We start from the raw sequence: 16,010 nt of genomic DNA, 5'->3' as shown, positions 1-16,010 counted from the left end.
GCCGGGCCATTCTCGCGAGGCCGGGCGGAGCGGAGCCGGCAGGGCCTGTACACCGTGGAGGTCGTTGGTGTCACTTACCTCCGCCAGCTCTTTTGCCTGCCGGTCCGCGCCCCTCCCGCTACAGCCATGCTGTCCGCCCTCGCCCGCCCTGCCGGCGCCGCTCTCCGCCGCAGCTTCAGCACCTCAGCCCAGGTAGGCCCGATGAGGGGCTGCCTGCAGGCGGGGGTCCCCTGCCTGGGCCACGTGGGTTCTGGGCTCGCGAGCAGCCCTGATCCCCGGGGCCGCCCTAGATCGCAGGGCGGCCCGGTACCGACCCGCGGCTGTGGCGCCCTGGGCCGGCCCGGTTACTGTGCGGGAAGTGCCAAAAGAAAGCCCGGGAGAAAGTGGTGGGGGGAGTCCCCCAGCTCGTCCTCCGGACCCCAAGAGAACCTGTTCTTGCCCTGCATTCCTTCAGGGTTGAGAAGCCCGGGCTGCAGGGCCGAAAGTAATTTATGCTTGTATGCAACTTTCTATATTACTAACCTTGTTCTTTCTGTAGCATCCGTACAAATAACGTGTAATTATTAACTCCATAGTACAGAATGAGATACCGAGGGTAGGGAACTGGTCCAAGGTTGTCACACATTTAGCCAGAGGATTAAAAGCCAGCTCTTCCGCTCACCGTCAGTGGCTTTTGAATTACCAAGCTTCCTTTTAAGAACCTAAAGACGCTGCTTCCTCTTAAGGACTCTTTTGAAGGATCCTTCCTGCTGTGGGCGGACTGGGCCTGACCCCAGGTGTGGTGACTGTGCAACACTTGGCCTGGGAGTACTTAACCTAAGCTATTTTTAGGCATCTTCTAGGATGGTGGTTCTCAAACTGGTGTGTGTCAGAATCACCTGAAAGCTAATGCAGACCAGACCCAGGTTCATTGAAGGGAGGGTAGTACCTGCACCTTTGTATGTTTATCAGGTGTCCCAGGTGATTCCAATATAACCAAAGTTTGAGAACCCAGGAGATGCGCACGTTGCCTCTTAAGCACTGCATCCAAAAGGGAGGTGATTAGTAAAGGAGATTCCAAATTTCTGCTTTAGCTTCTGTCCTTCAGGTCAGTTTCTTGTGTATTCAGTTCATTTGAAAAATAAGTACACAATAACAGCATTGAGTATCCATGCTTGCCAAGATCTGTGCTGGGTGCTGCAGGAGATAAGATGTCTAAGAAGTGGCACTTGAGATAGGCTCAAAAGGAGTAAACTTAGGACAGATGCTGAAGATTGATGCTGAGGAGTGGGGGGAAGGGAACTGATCACAGGTAACACCGTAGGATTTGCCGACAGATGGTCTGATAAAGGGTTCCAGACGGAGGACACCAAGACTTCAGGCTTTGACATTGCTGATTGCTGAGATGGGAAAGACTGCTGGCAGAGAGTGGATTTGGACAGGGGGAGGCTATCAGGAGCTCAGTTTGAAATGTTGAGTTTAAAATGCATATTGGAGGGGCACCTGGGTAGCTCAGCTGGTTGAGCGTCGACTCTTGATTTTGGCCCAGGTCATGGTCCCAGAGTCATGAGATTGAGCCCCGCATCAGGCTCCGTGCTGAACATGGAGCCTGCTTAAGACTGTCTCTCCCTCTGCCTCCTCCCCCACTTGCACTCTTTCTCTCTAAAAAATTAAAGTAAAATGCACATGGACATAGAAGTTGCAATATTGATGAAGGCATTAGAGTAAGTCAGAAAGATGAGCTTGAGCAAAGTAGATAACATTGGTCTAGAGACTTTGGATCCTCTGTCCTTAACAGTAAAAGTGAATCAAGTGCACAGCCTCAATATATTCATTTCTCCCTGTGTGTACTAATATATGTGTTACAACACAAGAAAATAGAACTTTAAAAAGAAACTATAGTAAACTTACATCATAAAGCACACTGAGCAGTGTGCTGTTGACCACCACTCCTCAGCGCAGAAAAGGTCAGCAAGTTTGGAGACTGGTCTTTTAGGAAGAGATCACCAGTTAATCTCTGCAGTACTCATCACATTGTAAAGATTCCGCCACTGAAGGACTGTGTTTTTATACATGTTAACTAAATTAACGAAACCTTGTAATAGACAAACAATGGCATCACCTCAACATTGAAAGTAAAAGAAAGAGCGAGGAGGTCATCTTATGTATCATAAGGGAGGAGATTATCTTATGTATCATAAGGGACCGATTCACTTAAGGACCCTGGTGAGGGCATCAGGTCAGTCTGTTTCTTTTTTATTTTATTTTTGAGTAATCTCCATGGGGCTCCATGGTGGATCCACTGCCCTGGTCAGCCTTGGAAGCCGAGCTGAGCAATCTGGGCATGAGGAACTTCAAGGAGATTTTTGAGCAAGGAAGTGAAATGCCCAGAAGTTTAATTTTCTTTTTTTTAATAAAATTTTTTATTATATTTTGAGAGAGAGACAGAGTGTGAGCGGGGGAGGGGCAGAGAGAGAGAGAGAGAGGGAGACAATCTGAAGCAGCCTCCAGGCTCCCAGCTGTCAGCACAGAGCCCCATGCAGGGCTCGAACCCACAAGCCGTGAGATCATGACCTGAGCCGAAGTCGGATGCTTTACTAAGCCACCCAGGCGCCCCTCAAAAGTTTAATTTTCTGAAGAATGGTTGAAGGTGGTGGTGAGGGGCCTAAGATAGACAAAGGAACAGGAACAGAAGTCAGGGACAGGTTGGGAAGATGTTTGAGATGCCAAGTCCTTCCTGTCTTAACTGGGGGAAGGGAAGGCAGGATAAGGGAAGAGGCAGGAAATGCTTCTAAGGGTTTGGATTTGGGAGAACACAGGTACTATTTGGGAACAGGGTAGGAGAGATAGCATAAACTTATTTAGACAGTTGGAATGTCTGACAGAGCTGGGAATGTGGGAGTTGGAATTTGAGAGTTCCAAGGATTAGAGACAAGACGTGAGAGTGATAACTGAAGGTCTGGAAGTGGATGACATTGCCAGGCCTTGGGTTCTGGTTGATGTGGCTAGTGAAGTCTTCTGGGAAGTCAGGGGTCCCCCTTTACAGTACCAATTTAAAAAACAAAACAAAACTGAGTTTGAATTTTAGTTGTGTATGCTTTTAGGGTTTACCTTTCTTGAGCAGATGGCACATGATGGGCGGTTGGTTGGGCTTGGTTTGGGGTTTAGTTTCAGGTTTTGATAACCAAAGTCCATAATTACCAGCATCCGTTGCCGTAGAGATCTGTGTCGATAGTATAAGGACCCTAGATGGCCACGTGCAGTGCTTTGGATTTTTGTCTCTGTTTTCTCAGTTTGTCTCCTTCCCTGGCACCTGCCCGCCTGCCTGCCAGGGATAATCCCCCTTCTCATTTGTTGGGTTACAGCAGAAACCAGCTCACCGAGGAATTTTGAGGCCTTGAGTGAGCCTTATGGGGAAGGGTACCTTGTGTATAATAAGAGCGAGCTTCAGAGCACTGCTTAGAATAGATCTGTTCTTCTAAGACTTAGTTTTTCTTCTTTTCCTTTCTTTTCTTTTTCTTTCCTTCCTTCCTTCCTTCCTTCCTTCCTTCCTTCCTCCCTCCCTCCCTCCCTTCCTCCCTCCCTCCCTTCCTTCCTTCCTTCCTTCCCTCCCAAATTGAAGAATCAAATTGCCTGTGTTTGGCTTGTATCCCACTTCATCAATTCCTTTCATAGGAAAGGTTACCAGGAGGCAGTCATTGAATTAGTCATTCAGGATGGCTGGGGTGAGGGTGGCCTTAATTTAAGTCTCACCTGGTCATCATCCTTCACAGACTCCTCTTCCTCCTTTATGCTGGTATTCATAGGGCTCTGTCTCTAGTGCTCCTGTCACTCTGTGTTCTCTTTTGTGCCTTGTCCGTGGCTACCATTAATCCCAGTGCAGATGGATAGGACCTCCAGACCAAGCTTAAAGGCAACGTTGTCTACTTAAGCCAGGAAGCTGTCATCCCAGATTTGTCCCTCTGCTCACCACCTGGATAGAGAGAGAGGGGAGGGAGTAACTGAATCACTTGTAGCTCACCCATCCTTCATGCTTGCCTTTATCCCACCCTTGAATCGTGCTTGGACTATTGCAGTAGTCTCCCTGCCTCCATTCTTGAAGATCTACAGTCTGTCTTCCATTCTGCCTCATAACTTTGTAAAACACAGTTCTGGACATGCTTTTCCCAGCTTTTAAGGCCTTTCAGTGGTCCTCCTTTGCCCAAAAGAACTAGATGCACTCTGCTAGGCCCTTAGCTTTGGCCCTACCTTCTTCCTTCCTCCACGTGTGTCCAGCAATGCTTGAGCCATAGAGGACTGTTTCCCTTCAGTAGGCCATATTCCATACTCCTCCCCCTGGCATCCATCTGGTAAACTCCTACTCATCCTTCAAAATCCCCCCCCAAACAGCTCGTTCTCTTTGTACCGCTGCCTTTCCCGGCATCTACCTGTGTAGCGCTTGTCACACTAGATGCCCCTTACCCCGTTTGCACGTCTTTCAGCTCGCAGGCCTTGTTGTAGTTTGCAAGTCATTCTAGCGTGTGGCAGGTAGGAAGTCCGCATCCCCAAGTACTGTGACAGCCTGCTGGTAGGTGCTTGCATGCATGTGTGTATAGTTTTTAAAACTACAGGCTGCAGGGAAGGCAGCCTGAGTGAGGCTTGTTCCCCTTGCGGAGGGTGTGGGCAGTACGACCCGGACCGTGACAACATCTGTAGACCTGAGTTCCTCATTTTCCTGAGATAAGCTTCTGTGTTTCAAAAGAAAACTGGACCTTTGGACTGGTCGAAATACAATTGTGTCTTCTTTGGCACCATGGCCATAAAGGAGGCCCAGTGTGGTATTTTACAGGCTGTCACGTGAATACTTTTAATGCCGATTCTATATTAAGAGTCCTTTCTCTGTGCCCCTTTACAGAACAATGCTAAAGTAGCCGTGTTAGGGGCTTCTGGAGGAATTGGACAGCCCCTTTCGCTTCTCCTCAAGAACAGCCCCTTGGTGAGCCGCCTGACCCTCTACGACATTGCTCACACACCCGGAGTGGCTGCAGATCTGAGCCACATCGAGACCAGAGCAGCTGTGAAAGGTACTGGGCACGCTGACCCTGGACTCTGCTTCTCTTCTCCCCGGTAGACCGGGATCCAAGCCGTAGAATAGAATTCTTCAACGAAACTACATCAGAGCCAGGGTTTCCATGTTCATCGTAGAACTGAATTTCACAAGTAATTAATGTCTTTCTGGACTTGAGCCTGTAAAAATTATATAGCAATATCTTTCAGAAGAAAACAAAGGTGGTCTAATCTTCCCATTTTTAATTTTTTCTAATTTGAAAAGACAATAGGATCAGGAAGGGGAATTTGGGGGGACTTATATATCCTGGTTATTTTAACTTTTTTTTTTTTTTAAGTTTACTTCTGAGAGAGAGAGAGCATGCGAGCGGGGCAGGGGCAGAGAGAGAGCGGGACAGAGGATCTAAAGCAGACTCTGTGCTGACAGCAGAGAGCCCGATATGGGGCTTGAACTCAGAAAACCATGAGATCATGGCCTGAGCCGAAGTCAGAAGTTCAACTGACTGAGCCACCCAGGCGCCACTTACTTTTACTTTGTAGCAGTATTTATCCTTGTTACCAAATTAGTTAAACCTTTTTTTTTTTTTTAATTTATTCTTGAGAGAGAGAGCGAGAATATGTACACACACACACACACACACACACACACGCATACACATGGCACGAGTGGGGGATGGGCAGAGAGGGACTCCCAAGCAGCCTCCACACTCAGCGCAGAACCCAACATGGGGCTCAGTCCCACAACCCTGAGGTCATGACCTGAGCCGAAATCAAGAGTCGGATCCTCAATCGACTGAGCCACCCAGGCGCCCCTTGGTTAAATCATTTTTAAGGCAATTCTGTAGTTGGTCACTGATTTATTATGCCCGTCCTGTTGGCCTTTGGGCTATTTCCTGTGTTTCTCCACTGGAGACACAAACACAAGCTGTGACGAACATCTTCATCTTCACATCTTGTTTCTTAGGATTCCAAAAGTGGAATCAGGAGGTGTGACTATGTCAAAGATTATACCGTATTATACACCAAATGGCAGTGATCCGTCTCTGCTGATGGTGTATGGAAGTGCCCTGTGTGGTGGTGTTTACACGCATCCTCCGCTGGTGCAAACAGCTCAGGAGGTCAACTGTCAGAACTTACGTTTTTGTGCCTTCCATAGCCTCAGTTGGTTTGCTCGTCCTCTTTCAGGTCTTCTGGAAGGTCCTGCAATAAGGAAAAAGTTCAAATCAAAGCAGATATTGGTCATTGGAGCAAATTTCCCTTGAAATCTTTGAAAATGGACCTTTTCCCCTACGAGCAAGCAAACTAGATCCAAATGCTTAGAGGTCCTGCGTTGTCAGCTCTGTGACTTTCTTTCATGGCGTGCAGTTTGCCTTCTGATCTGACCCCGAGATGGAGCTTTCGTCAGGACGATTGGGGAGGGAGATGAGCAGCTCTTTGACCTGGGGGCTGAGAAGGCCTTTCAGGAGCTAGCGGGTCAGGTGAAGGCAAACAGCGGACTTGGTTTGGTTTGGGGAAAACCTCTAGGGTTGGTCCATTCTGAATGGGTCGGGGGCTGGGCAGTTGGCGGCTGGAGGAAAGTAGCGTGAGAGAGTGCCGGGATTGTCAAACTCATGGGCATTAGTGGCCAGGAAGCACTTCACAGGTGGGCCTTACACCTGAGGCCTTCAGTTGGCGTCGGACCCGGGTGGGGCTGGCCATCTTCCCCAGCTCTGTCCCCAAAGATGTGCTCGCCTGCCCAGGTCAGAAACGGTGAACTTGCTCTTTCCTGGGGGGATGGTATTTTCTAGGCTACCTCGGACCTGAGCAGCTGCCAGACTGCCTGAAAGGTTGTGATGTGGTGGTTATTCCCGCAGGAGTTCCGAGAAAACCAGGTGTGTGTTTGAAAGCCCTGCCTCGTGTCTCCCTGCGGGTCAGGTGAGGAAGTGGTTTTCCTTTAAACTGGATCAAGTCATTGTTTCCATGGCAGAGAAAGATTCCAAAGGCTCCCCAGTACCTGCAGGATAGAGGGAAATCTCCTCCTTGGCCTGGCTAAAGCCTTACACGCGTCTGCTGTGTCTGTCCCCTGCTCAGTCTGGTGCTTCTGTGCCCGCTGTCCGCGTGGAGTGCCCTTTCCTTCACCCGCCCCTCGGGAATTCTCACTGATCCTAGATGGTCCTCCTCAGATCCCTCCCTCCCTGGCTCCTCCCCACACTCCACCCCCTCCACCAGCCTCTGTTTGGGCACGTGTCACACTAGGTTGTTTCTCCTACAAGATAGATTTCCTTGGAAGGGGGACCCTGTCTCACCCAGGGTATCTAACAACCGTAACAGAGCACTTGCTACACCTTTGGCAATTCCTTCCGTGCTCTGTGAGCATGTTGAATTGGATCGTTCTCAGGCATGACACGGGATGATCTGTTCAACACCAATGCCTCCATCGTGGCCACCCTGACCGCTGCCTGCGCCCAGCATTGCCCCGAGGCCATGATCTGCATCATTTCAAACCCGGTAAGTGCCTGTGGCAGGTAGGCCGTGAATACTGTGCCGAAAGCTCGTAATTAGCAAAAGTGTGCAGATACGCTTACAGGGACAAATATCCGGTTAAGGTGCTGCAGGGGACAGACTGGATGAAGTAACTGGGAATTTCAGCCTGGGTTTTCCACCATTTGTGTGCCTTTGGGCAAATCACTTCCCCTCTCTGTGTCTTAGTTTCTCCACCTGAAAAGTCCGTCGTTGTTGTTTTAGTGTTTATTTATTTATTTTGAGAGAACACGTGCACATGTGTAAGAGGGAGAGGGACAGAGAGAGAGAGAATCCCAGACAGGCTCCGCTGTCCACACAGACGCGGGGCTCGATCCCACGACCCTGAGATCATGACCTGAGCTGAAATCAAGAGTTGGATGCTCAACCGACCGAGCCACCCAGGCACCCTGATAAAGTCCATTCATTAGGCTCCATTCAACCCTGATGGTTGCAGCCTGTTGACTTCTTTTACTGTATTCTACTCGGGGTTTGCCCTTCCTGGTTCCCTGTCACGCTTGCACAGCCACCCCAGGCCCTGCTCGCGGGTTTTTGTAGGGAGCTTATCCTCCAAACCTGAAAGCACGTGTGCTGTCTCCTCCCTGAGAGGACGGCGTGGCCCCCAAGCCTCCCCAGCAGCCCGGGTTGCATTTAACCACAGCCCTCTCCGTGCCTCCCTCCTGGGCGAATCTGGTCTCTGAGGATCGGGTTCTGGGGAGAAGTGCAGCCACAGTGGTGTTGACTGGGGATGTGCCTGCCAATCCACGAGATTGTGCCCCACGAGAGGCTGTGCCCGGTGCCTCTGAGAAGCGGATCTCCACCTGGCTCGCCCTCCTCGGGGCATCCAGTCAGCCATGGAAAGCAGCTGCTGCCGGGAAGCTAACCTGGTGCCTGATAGAAGTCCTGCCGTTTTCTTTCGTTTTTATTACGTGTTTTCTATGCACCCGGCAACGTGTCCGCACTTGCTGTATATTAAGCCCTGTAACCCTCACAGCCTCGTGGGGTAGTTGTCTCCTCTGTGTGACGGTGAGGAACCAAGTCCTAGGAGTTGAGGAAGCTTGCCCAGGGTTGCCTCGCAGAGCAGCAGAGCTGGGACTTGACCCCGAGCCCTCGGTCTCTGGCCGTGTGCGATGCCGTCCTGTTTTAGGAATGGCCGTTCAGGTGTCAGCCCCAGCTGGGGAGGACAGTGTCCGGTGGAGCCGTCCTCACGATTTAGGTCGATAGCTGGCAAGGCACGTGCCCATTGGAGCTGTGGGCCCAGAAGCCACTAGGGGTAAACAGCACCTGCCAAGACGAAGGGCTCTTTGTTCACGTCAGGGGGAAAAGAGGAAGTTGGCCCACGGTGACCTGTTCTGTCTTGAGGGTGGCTTGCCTGTAAACAGCGGAGCGGTTTGGCACCTTAGGACTTATTAATGGTCTGGGGAAGAGACTTGTCCTTCGGTCGCATGCCTCTTCTCTCAGAATGCAGGGTAAGTTACGCCACTCTCTCAATCTACTAGGTTAACTCCACCATCCCGATTACAGCGGAAGTTTTCAAGAAGCATGGAGTATACAACCCCAATAAAATCTTCGGGGTGACAACCCTGGACATTGTCAGAGCCAACACTTTTATTGCAGAACTGAAGGTAAGAGCTGCGCCGGATATTTTTCAAGTTATGTTCCTGGCTGCTTGGCTGACCTATGGGCATAGGAGACCAGGCACTTACACGTCACTTGTGACTCCAGAATCATCAGTGTTCTTGGGGCTTGCCCCTGTTGGGGAGAGTTGCCCTCACGCTTTCTTGGGCAATCCACACAGGCCCATGCAGGTTTGAACTGTGGTCAGCTTCAGTCTTGACTCGACTCTGTCTGTCTTCCCTGGTGCCTTATGGGTCCAGGCTTTTCCTGGGTTTCTCACTGGCTCAGCTGAGTTGTACTCTGCAAGTTCCTTGCCTCTGAAAATTAGAACTAACAGGATTTACCTGCTGATTGTTAGACAAATGGTAAAGTTGGCAAACACGAAGAACTAAGGAAGGTTCCGGAAGGCCTGAGGTGTCAGGACTTTCATTCCTGATCGATAGTTCTGGCTCCCGTCTTGGGTTGCCTCAGCGAGTTCGCATCTGGCCAGTTGCCTGCGGCTCCTTGGACTGCCGACTGAGCTGCCAGGCCCGTCCTGGGGTGGGTTCGACATGGGCACCAGCTCTGGCATCCTCGGTGCCTCTCGTTGCTCGCTTCCGAGTCTTGGGGTGTGGATCTAGCAGAACCACTTCCTCTGACCTAAAGAAGTGCCCCTCCTGAGCTTTAGGCCGTTTTTTTTCTGACTTTGCAGATGAGGGGGACTCTAAAGTAGGAACAGGGGTCATGCGCACGGCCAAGCAAGGAGGGCACACACGACACTGTTGACCTTCGTTGTACCCCCTGCTCCCTGTGCGCCTGGCAGGTTCGCCTCTGAGGGGTGACACCCTGCTTTAGCTCGTGCTGCAGCGTGTCCCCAGCTTCTGTGCTAGGCGCGGGTGTCCCAGAGATCCAGAAGATAGGGGAGCCCTTGGGATTCAAGAGACAATATTATTGAGTAACCGGTTCGGCGCGGGCGTGTAGGGTGGTTGTCTGAGTCAGGACCAGCTTTCTGGGCGAGCTTGTGCTCAGCTGAGTCTGACCGAGAACAGGCCGAGAGGGTGGGGTTCGGGCTTCCTGAGGCTCCCAGCCCGGTTTCATGGAAGCCACAGTGTTCATTCCCTTTGGGCTCTCATGGTGCTACCAGCTCTTGGCCGAAGCACACCATCTCCCCCAGGCCCCAGTCCTGCGGCAACACACCGGCTACATGGGGCTGGTTTGGTTACTTAGAATTACATAAAACTAGAAATCCGTGTCCTCGTTGCACTGGCCACATTTCAGATGTGGCTTCTGTGTTCTTGCAGAAAGTTCTGGATGGTGCTATCGTAGCCAGAGAAGTTCTTTTTGAGGTGAAGGAAGGGGGGGGTCTTGGCCCCTGGCAGAGACTCTAATGCTTGTCAGGCTTCAGTTCAGTGAATTGCCCTTTACCTCAGGTCTCTGGCGTTCTGAGAAAATCCTGAATTGTATCAGGAATGAAAGTTGGCCCTTAAACCTCCAGCGTCTGGACCCTCCTCAGTCCCTCAGCCATCTCTTGCCCCCTTTGCCACCTTCTCTTTGCATTTCTGCTGATGTTGTAGGTATTTCGTGTACCCTAGGCCTCTGCTCATTTAGCCTAGAAAACGCTTCCTTTGGCAAAGTCCTGCTGCTGCTTCCCAGATGAAGTTAAGTCTCTCCCAAAAAGGCTCTCCCAGGCTAAGGAAGTGCTTACCCTTCCGAGGCCGCCCCATGCGGCTGTCTTAGCACATGACAGTGGGACGTCATTTGTGTCTGTCTTGTAATCGACAGTGAGTGTCTCAAAAACTGGGGCTCTGTCTGTCCACGCCTGTGTCCCTGGTGACCAGCACACTGCCTTGGCACAGAGGTACTTCCACGTGAGCCCCCTGCTCCGTGAACTTGATCCGGCCGTGTCCCCCTTCCCGGGCAAGACTGGTTCCTAACTGAGGGCTGCTCTCTTTAGCAGCCACAGCATTTGAGAAAAGTGGCATCATTTGGGGACTGCTCACTTCCCTCCCAGAACTCCCACCAGATTCCTTTTTTTGACCGTCTTAAGAAATACCTGGTCCACAGATTTGTGGGGGCGTTGTGCCTCCGGTTTAACAAACGAATCAGCCTCTTCTGGTAGGCCCCCACAAAGAACCATGGGGTTTTGACCCCTTACAACTCAGTTTTATTCTGTCCTGATCACAGATTGAGCTGACAGAGTTCTCACCCCCGGGTTTCCTAGAATTGTTTTTGAATTTTGCTCTAGAATGAAGGCAAGGGAATTTGACTTGTTGTCTCTGACACAGTGTAGGGACATGAGTCTGGGCTTGTGCTAGGAGAATGACATTAGCTCTGGGGAAGACGACGGTCATCCTCAGGTTCTGAGAAGATACCAGACCGACGGGGACCACCGGGGGGGACCCTACATGGAGGCCGTTTTCTGCTCACTGTAAAGGAAGACCCTCGTAGTAACCTCCCCAGATGACGCACCACTCCGCGCTGCCCCGTTCACACTGCTGCTCCACCATGTGGTGGGGCCGGGGGAGGGACTCTAAATACAGCTGGACTCAGTCTTTTGTGGTTTCTTTGTTCTGAGTTCCGTGGGTTTTTCCAGGATCGGTGCTTTAGGTGGATATGACATTTTATACTCAAAGAGCTTTAAAAATTAACAAAGCTTCATACTCTGGTGGCCAGGGTTTAGATCCAGCTCGAGTCAATGTTCCTGTCATTGGTGGCCATGCTGGGAAGACCATCATCCCCCTGATCTCTCAGGTAAGTGTGTCACCTTTGCCAGGAAGCCTTAGGATCACGAACGCCTTTCAGGGGTTCCACTTTGAGGCACTAAAGACAGACTGACAAAGAACTCAGCATCTTTGTATTTCGAGAGGATTCCTGCTGTGGTTACGGCCCGCCCATTGTCTGGGGGGCTCTCGAGTGGCCTGTGGGGCTGCGGTTGGGCTCCAGCAACTCGGGGTCCACACCTGCGGGAGTGAGCGCGGTCAGAAGGTGCTCGTGGCAGCCTGCTCCCAGCACAGCGAGACTGCCGCGGGGACCGCTGAATTCCCGGGTAGGTCAGAGCAGGCAAAGCTGTTGTGTTTAAAAACGAGTAGAGACCAGGTGAACGCCACTGCGAATGAGGAAAATGAAACCAGTGTCCTGATCCCCGAGTTTAATGCACACGGAAGGAGTCAAAATATTTGTGATGTCCTCACCAAAAGTGCATAACGTTGTAAGAAAAGCATGAGGGAAACCTCCCATAAATCTAAATTGAGAGACATTCTACAAAACGAGCAGTCGGTAGGTACTCTTGACAAGTGTCCCGGAAGACGGGACCACTAAGGAGTAGACTGAGCTGGGATAACCGTCCGCTAGGGTCCTGGATCAGAAAAGGGACAGGAAAGGGACAGCAGTGGGGAAGTGGGTGACCTCTGGGTGGGGCCCGTAGTCAACATATCAATGATGATTTTCTCTTCCTTAGAATTGCCCCGTGGTTACGTGAGATGCTAACATTAGGGTAGGCTGGGTGAGGGAAATCTTTGTGCTGTTTTTACGACTCTTCGCTAAATCTAAAATTAGTCCAAAATACTAAAAGTTCTTTAAAAATGAGTAGGAACCGGGAGCACCTGGCTGGCTCAGTCGCTGGAGCCTATGACTCTTAATCTCGGGGTCGTGAGTTCAAGCCCCAGGTTGGGTGTGGAACCCACTTAAAAAAAAAAAACGAGTAGGGACCGCACTACACCTCCCAAAAAGGTGACGTACTTTAAAGCAAAGGTGGTCTTTGCTTTAAGTGCAGTGGCGGTGGGGGGGTCCTGCCATGACAGGGGGAGGGGACACGGGGTCTGGGAGTGGCAGCAGCCCCTGCTCACGTGCTCCCTGTGACTTTGGCCTGCAGTGTACTCCCAAGGTGGACCTACCCCAGGACCAGCTGACAGCCGTCACTGGGCGGATCCAGGAGGCCGGCACAGAGGTGGTGAAGGCCAAAGCTGGAGCAGGTAGATTCTTGGGGGACGACCCCCGTGTGGGGTGCTGATGCTAGAGGCCCTCCAGCTCACGGCTGAAGACCGGAAGGGCCCCGGGCAGGCAGCGAACCCTTCTCTTAGCTTCAGGTGTGTTCACTGGGTGAGCCCGTCCCGCAGCAGAGGGCAGCTCGGCTGTGTGGCATGGAAGGGCGTCTGAGCTTGGCGAAGCCAGCTGTGTGCCATTCATGAGTTTGTAAAATGAAGAGACGCTGACTGAATTCTTCACCGCTAAAGGGGAAGATGTGGAAGATGTTACTTAGCTGACAGAGCGGCCTCTCCTGGGCTTTACGGTCCCGGTGCTGGCTTGGCTAACTTGCCCGTGCCCTCCTAGGCTCTGCCACCCTGTCCATGGCATACGCCGGAGCCCGGTTTGTCTTCTCCCTCGTGGATGCCATCAACGGAAAGGAAGGAGTTGTCGAATGTTCCTTCGTTAAATCCCAAGAAACAGACTGTCCCTATTTCTCCACACCTTTACTGCTGGGGGTACGTATCCTGGAGGCTGTGTCTTGGGCTCGTGGAAGGAGGCTCATTGTCTGTGCTTAAGGTCGGGAGCCCTGGCTGTTTGCTCCGTAATTCGGTTTCCCGTTGTGCGGTAACTGCATCCCGGTGCCTGGCCTGTGCTGGGGTTTGGAGGGTGGACGCACATCATAGAATTAAGAGCAGGGAGAAACCTCAGGCTGAGGGGGGCTGGGTAGGAACCCGCTGGCATGTGAATCCCTTCCCTGTGGCTCTGCCGGCCGGTCAGCGCAGCTGTCTCACTGTGTTTCTTTCTTTTTTGTCTTAATTTTTTTTTTAATGTTTCTTTTTGAGAAGGAGAGAGACAGAGCACGAGCTGGGGAGGGGCGGGGCGAGAATGAGACACAGAATCCGAAGCAGGCTCCAGGCTCTGAGCTGTCAGCACAGAGCCCAATGCGGGGCTCGAACCCACAAGCTGTGAGATCATGACCTGAGCTGAAGTCGGACGCTCAACCGACTGAGCCACCCAGGCGCCCCTCGCTGTGTTTCTCGATGAGACACGTGTTCTGTCTCCAGGCGGCCGTGGGCACTTCTGGAGGAAAAGGCTTCCCTTCCCCATCCTGTGTGACGTCGCCCCGTGGCTCATGCTTGTTCGTTCTTGCTCTGACCGCGGGGCGCGCCGAGCCCCGTCCCTCTTCCAGGGAGGCCTGAAGAGCTGGCAGAGCTGTGATATTTTCCAGCTCAGGTGTCCCTGCTCCCTTGCTCTTGCCCCTACCGGTTTTCTTCCTGGAATGTGTTGCAGACCCCTTGGAACCGTGGTGTCTGGGATAGAACCCCTCTGGCCCCAGTGCTTGGCTTCAGTCAGGCTGTTTTGGAGGCAGCTGTCCGGTCTGATGACCCTCCCCAAGTCTTCAGGGAGCAGAAACCCCTAAGTCTCACTCTGTTTCTGATGTGCGGGTGGCTGCTGACGTCAGGCAGATGTGTGGTTGCCTTCATCTTCTCCCCAGAAAGGAACTGTGTGGTGACATGCCAAGCCACCCAGGGGCCCTTCCCACAGATGCCCTGGTGTCCAAAGATCCCGGAGACATTGGCCCCGGGCCTCGGGGACTCCGTGTGGTGGAGAGACCCACTAAACAGACTAATGCCGTGACCAGTGTGGTGGGGCAGGCCCTGCAGGCCCTGGAGTCAGGGAGGGCTCTCCAGGGAGATGGCCTGGAAGCCTCCCCTGCTCACACAGACACCAGCTCAACCGTGGAGGTGACACGGTGACAGATACCTGTTGTTTTCCTGATGTCACATGTGTGCCTACTTGATTACATCAGACCCGGGTGGCTATTACCAACTCGGGGAAAAGACTAGAACCCAAAAGTATGCTGTGTGTTGGGAAGAAGAACATGCGGCGCTGCTAACGACCGAGCACCCTGGGTGCCAAGTCGCCCGCGTGTGTTCTCACCGCCTCCTTTGAGGTGGAAAGTATGCCCGTTTTCTAGATGAGGAAACCGCCTTGGCCAAAGTGCACATGGTGTGAGTGACCGAGTCCAGATCCTAGCCGAGGATCGTCTGCCTGAAGCCCGGGCTCGGGGCAGAGCCGTGAAGTTACATGGCGGGTTTTGTTCAACAGCCTCGTCCACAGAAACCGGCTGTAAAATTTACAGTATTTTTAGCGGTTGTTGTTAATTTCAGAATTGTCCATTTTTACCACCTCCTCTCTCCTCCAGAAAAAGGGCATCGAGAAGAACCTAGGCATCGGCAAGATCTCTCCTTTCGAAGAGAAGATGATCGCCGAAGCCCTCCCTGAGCTGAAGGCCTCCATCAAGAAAGGAGAAGAGTTCGTGAAGAACATGAAATGAGAGGGCAGCTGGTGAGCGGTCCGTGTCCCTAACTTATGAAGGCATCATGTCCCTGTAAAGCCGTCTCACACCCTTCCGTGTTTCAGTCGCGTTACCCACGAGTGTTGTGTTAACATTGCTGCCCCTTCCAAATCGTGGATCCATCTGTGGGTGCCTCAATAAAAGCAGGCTCTGAATTTCTTTATCAAGGTCTCCGTAAATGTGCTTTCTTCCCCCTGCTTCAGAGGGTCTGGCATCACGAATCGGAAGATGTTATTTACATATTAGACTGACGCATGGTGGTCTCATCAGTAGCTTCGAGAACATCTAGAATCTTTATCAGTGGCTGTTCTCCCCCCAACCCTGCCCTGCAACAATGTGTCCCTCAGCTGTGCAAACTGAGGAGGGCTCGGCTCCGGCCCGATTCCTCAGAGTCCTTGGAACGCAGCTGTGGCGGGGTGACAGCTGGTGGCACTTGCCCAGCTGCCCTTTACCATCCCCAGTTCTTCCCACGTGGTGGTTTCTGCCTAAGCAGACCGCTCCATCGTTTACGCTGGAGCTGCCTTGGCTGACTTCCGTCTCGCTCTGAACCCCATCCTCCCCTCAC

General features: G+C 52.0%; 1 protein-coding gene across 1 annotated transcript; it reads left to right on the top strand.

Moving 5' to 3' along the window:
- Window positions 1-8: 8 nt before the first annotated feature.
- On the top strand, window positions 9-15,608 carry MDH2 (malate dehydrogenase 2). Its single transcript, XM_025923190.2, has 9 exons — window positions 9-192; window positions 4,874-5,042; window positions 6,813-6,896; window positions 7,403-7,512; window positions 9,024-9,149; window positions 11,794-11,871; window positions 12,992-13,091; window positions 13,450-13,601; window positions 15,293-15,608. Exons 1-9 carry the CDS (start codon window positions 127-129, stop codon window positions 15,422-15,424), a joined length of 1,017 nt encoding a protein of 338 aa, XP_025778975.1. The 5' UTR covers window positions 9-126; the 3' UTR covers window positions 15,425-15,608.
- The last annotated feature ends 402 nt before the right edge of the window (window positions 15,609-16,010 follow it).

The sequence above is a fragment of the Puma concolor genome, chromosome E3 (assembly GCF_028749965.1).
Source record: "Puma concolor isolate L17-30 chromosome E3, mPumCon1.1.hap2, whole genome shotgun sequence".
Lineage (NCBI taxonomy): Eukaryota > Metazoa > Chordata > Mammalia > Carnivora > Felidae > Puma > Puma concolor.
The sequence above is the reverse complement of the archived record's forward strand: the minus strand, read 5'-3'. Positions and strand labels throughout refer to the sequence as shown.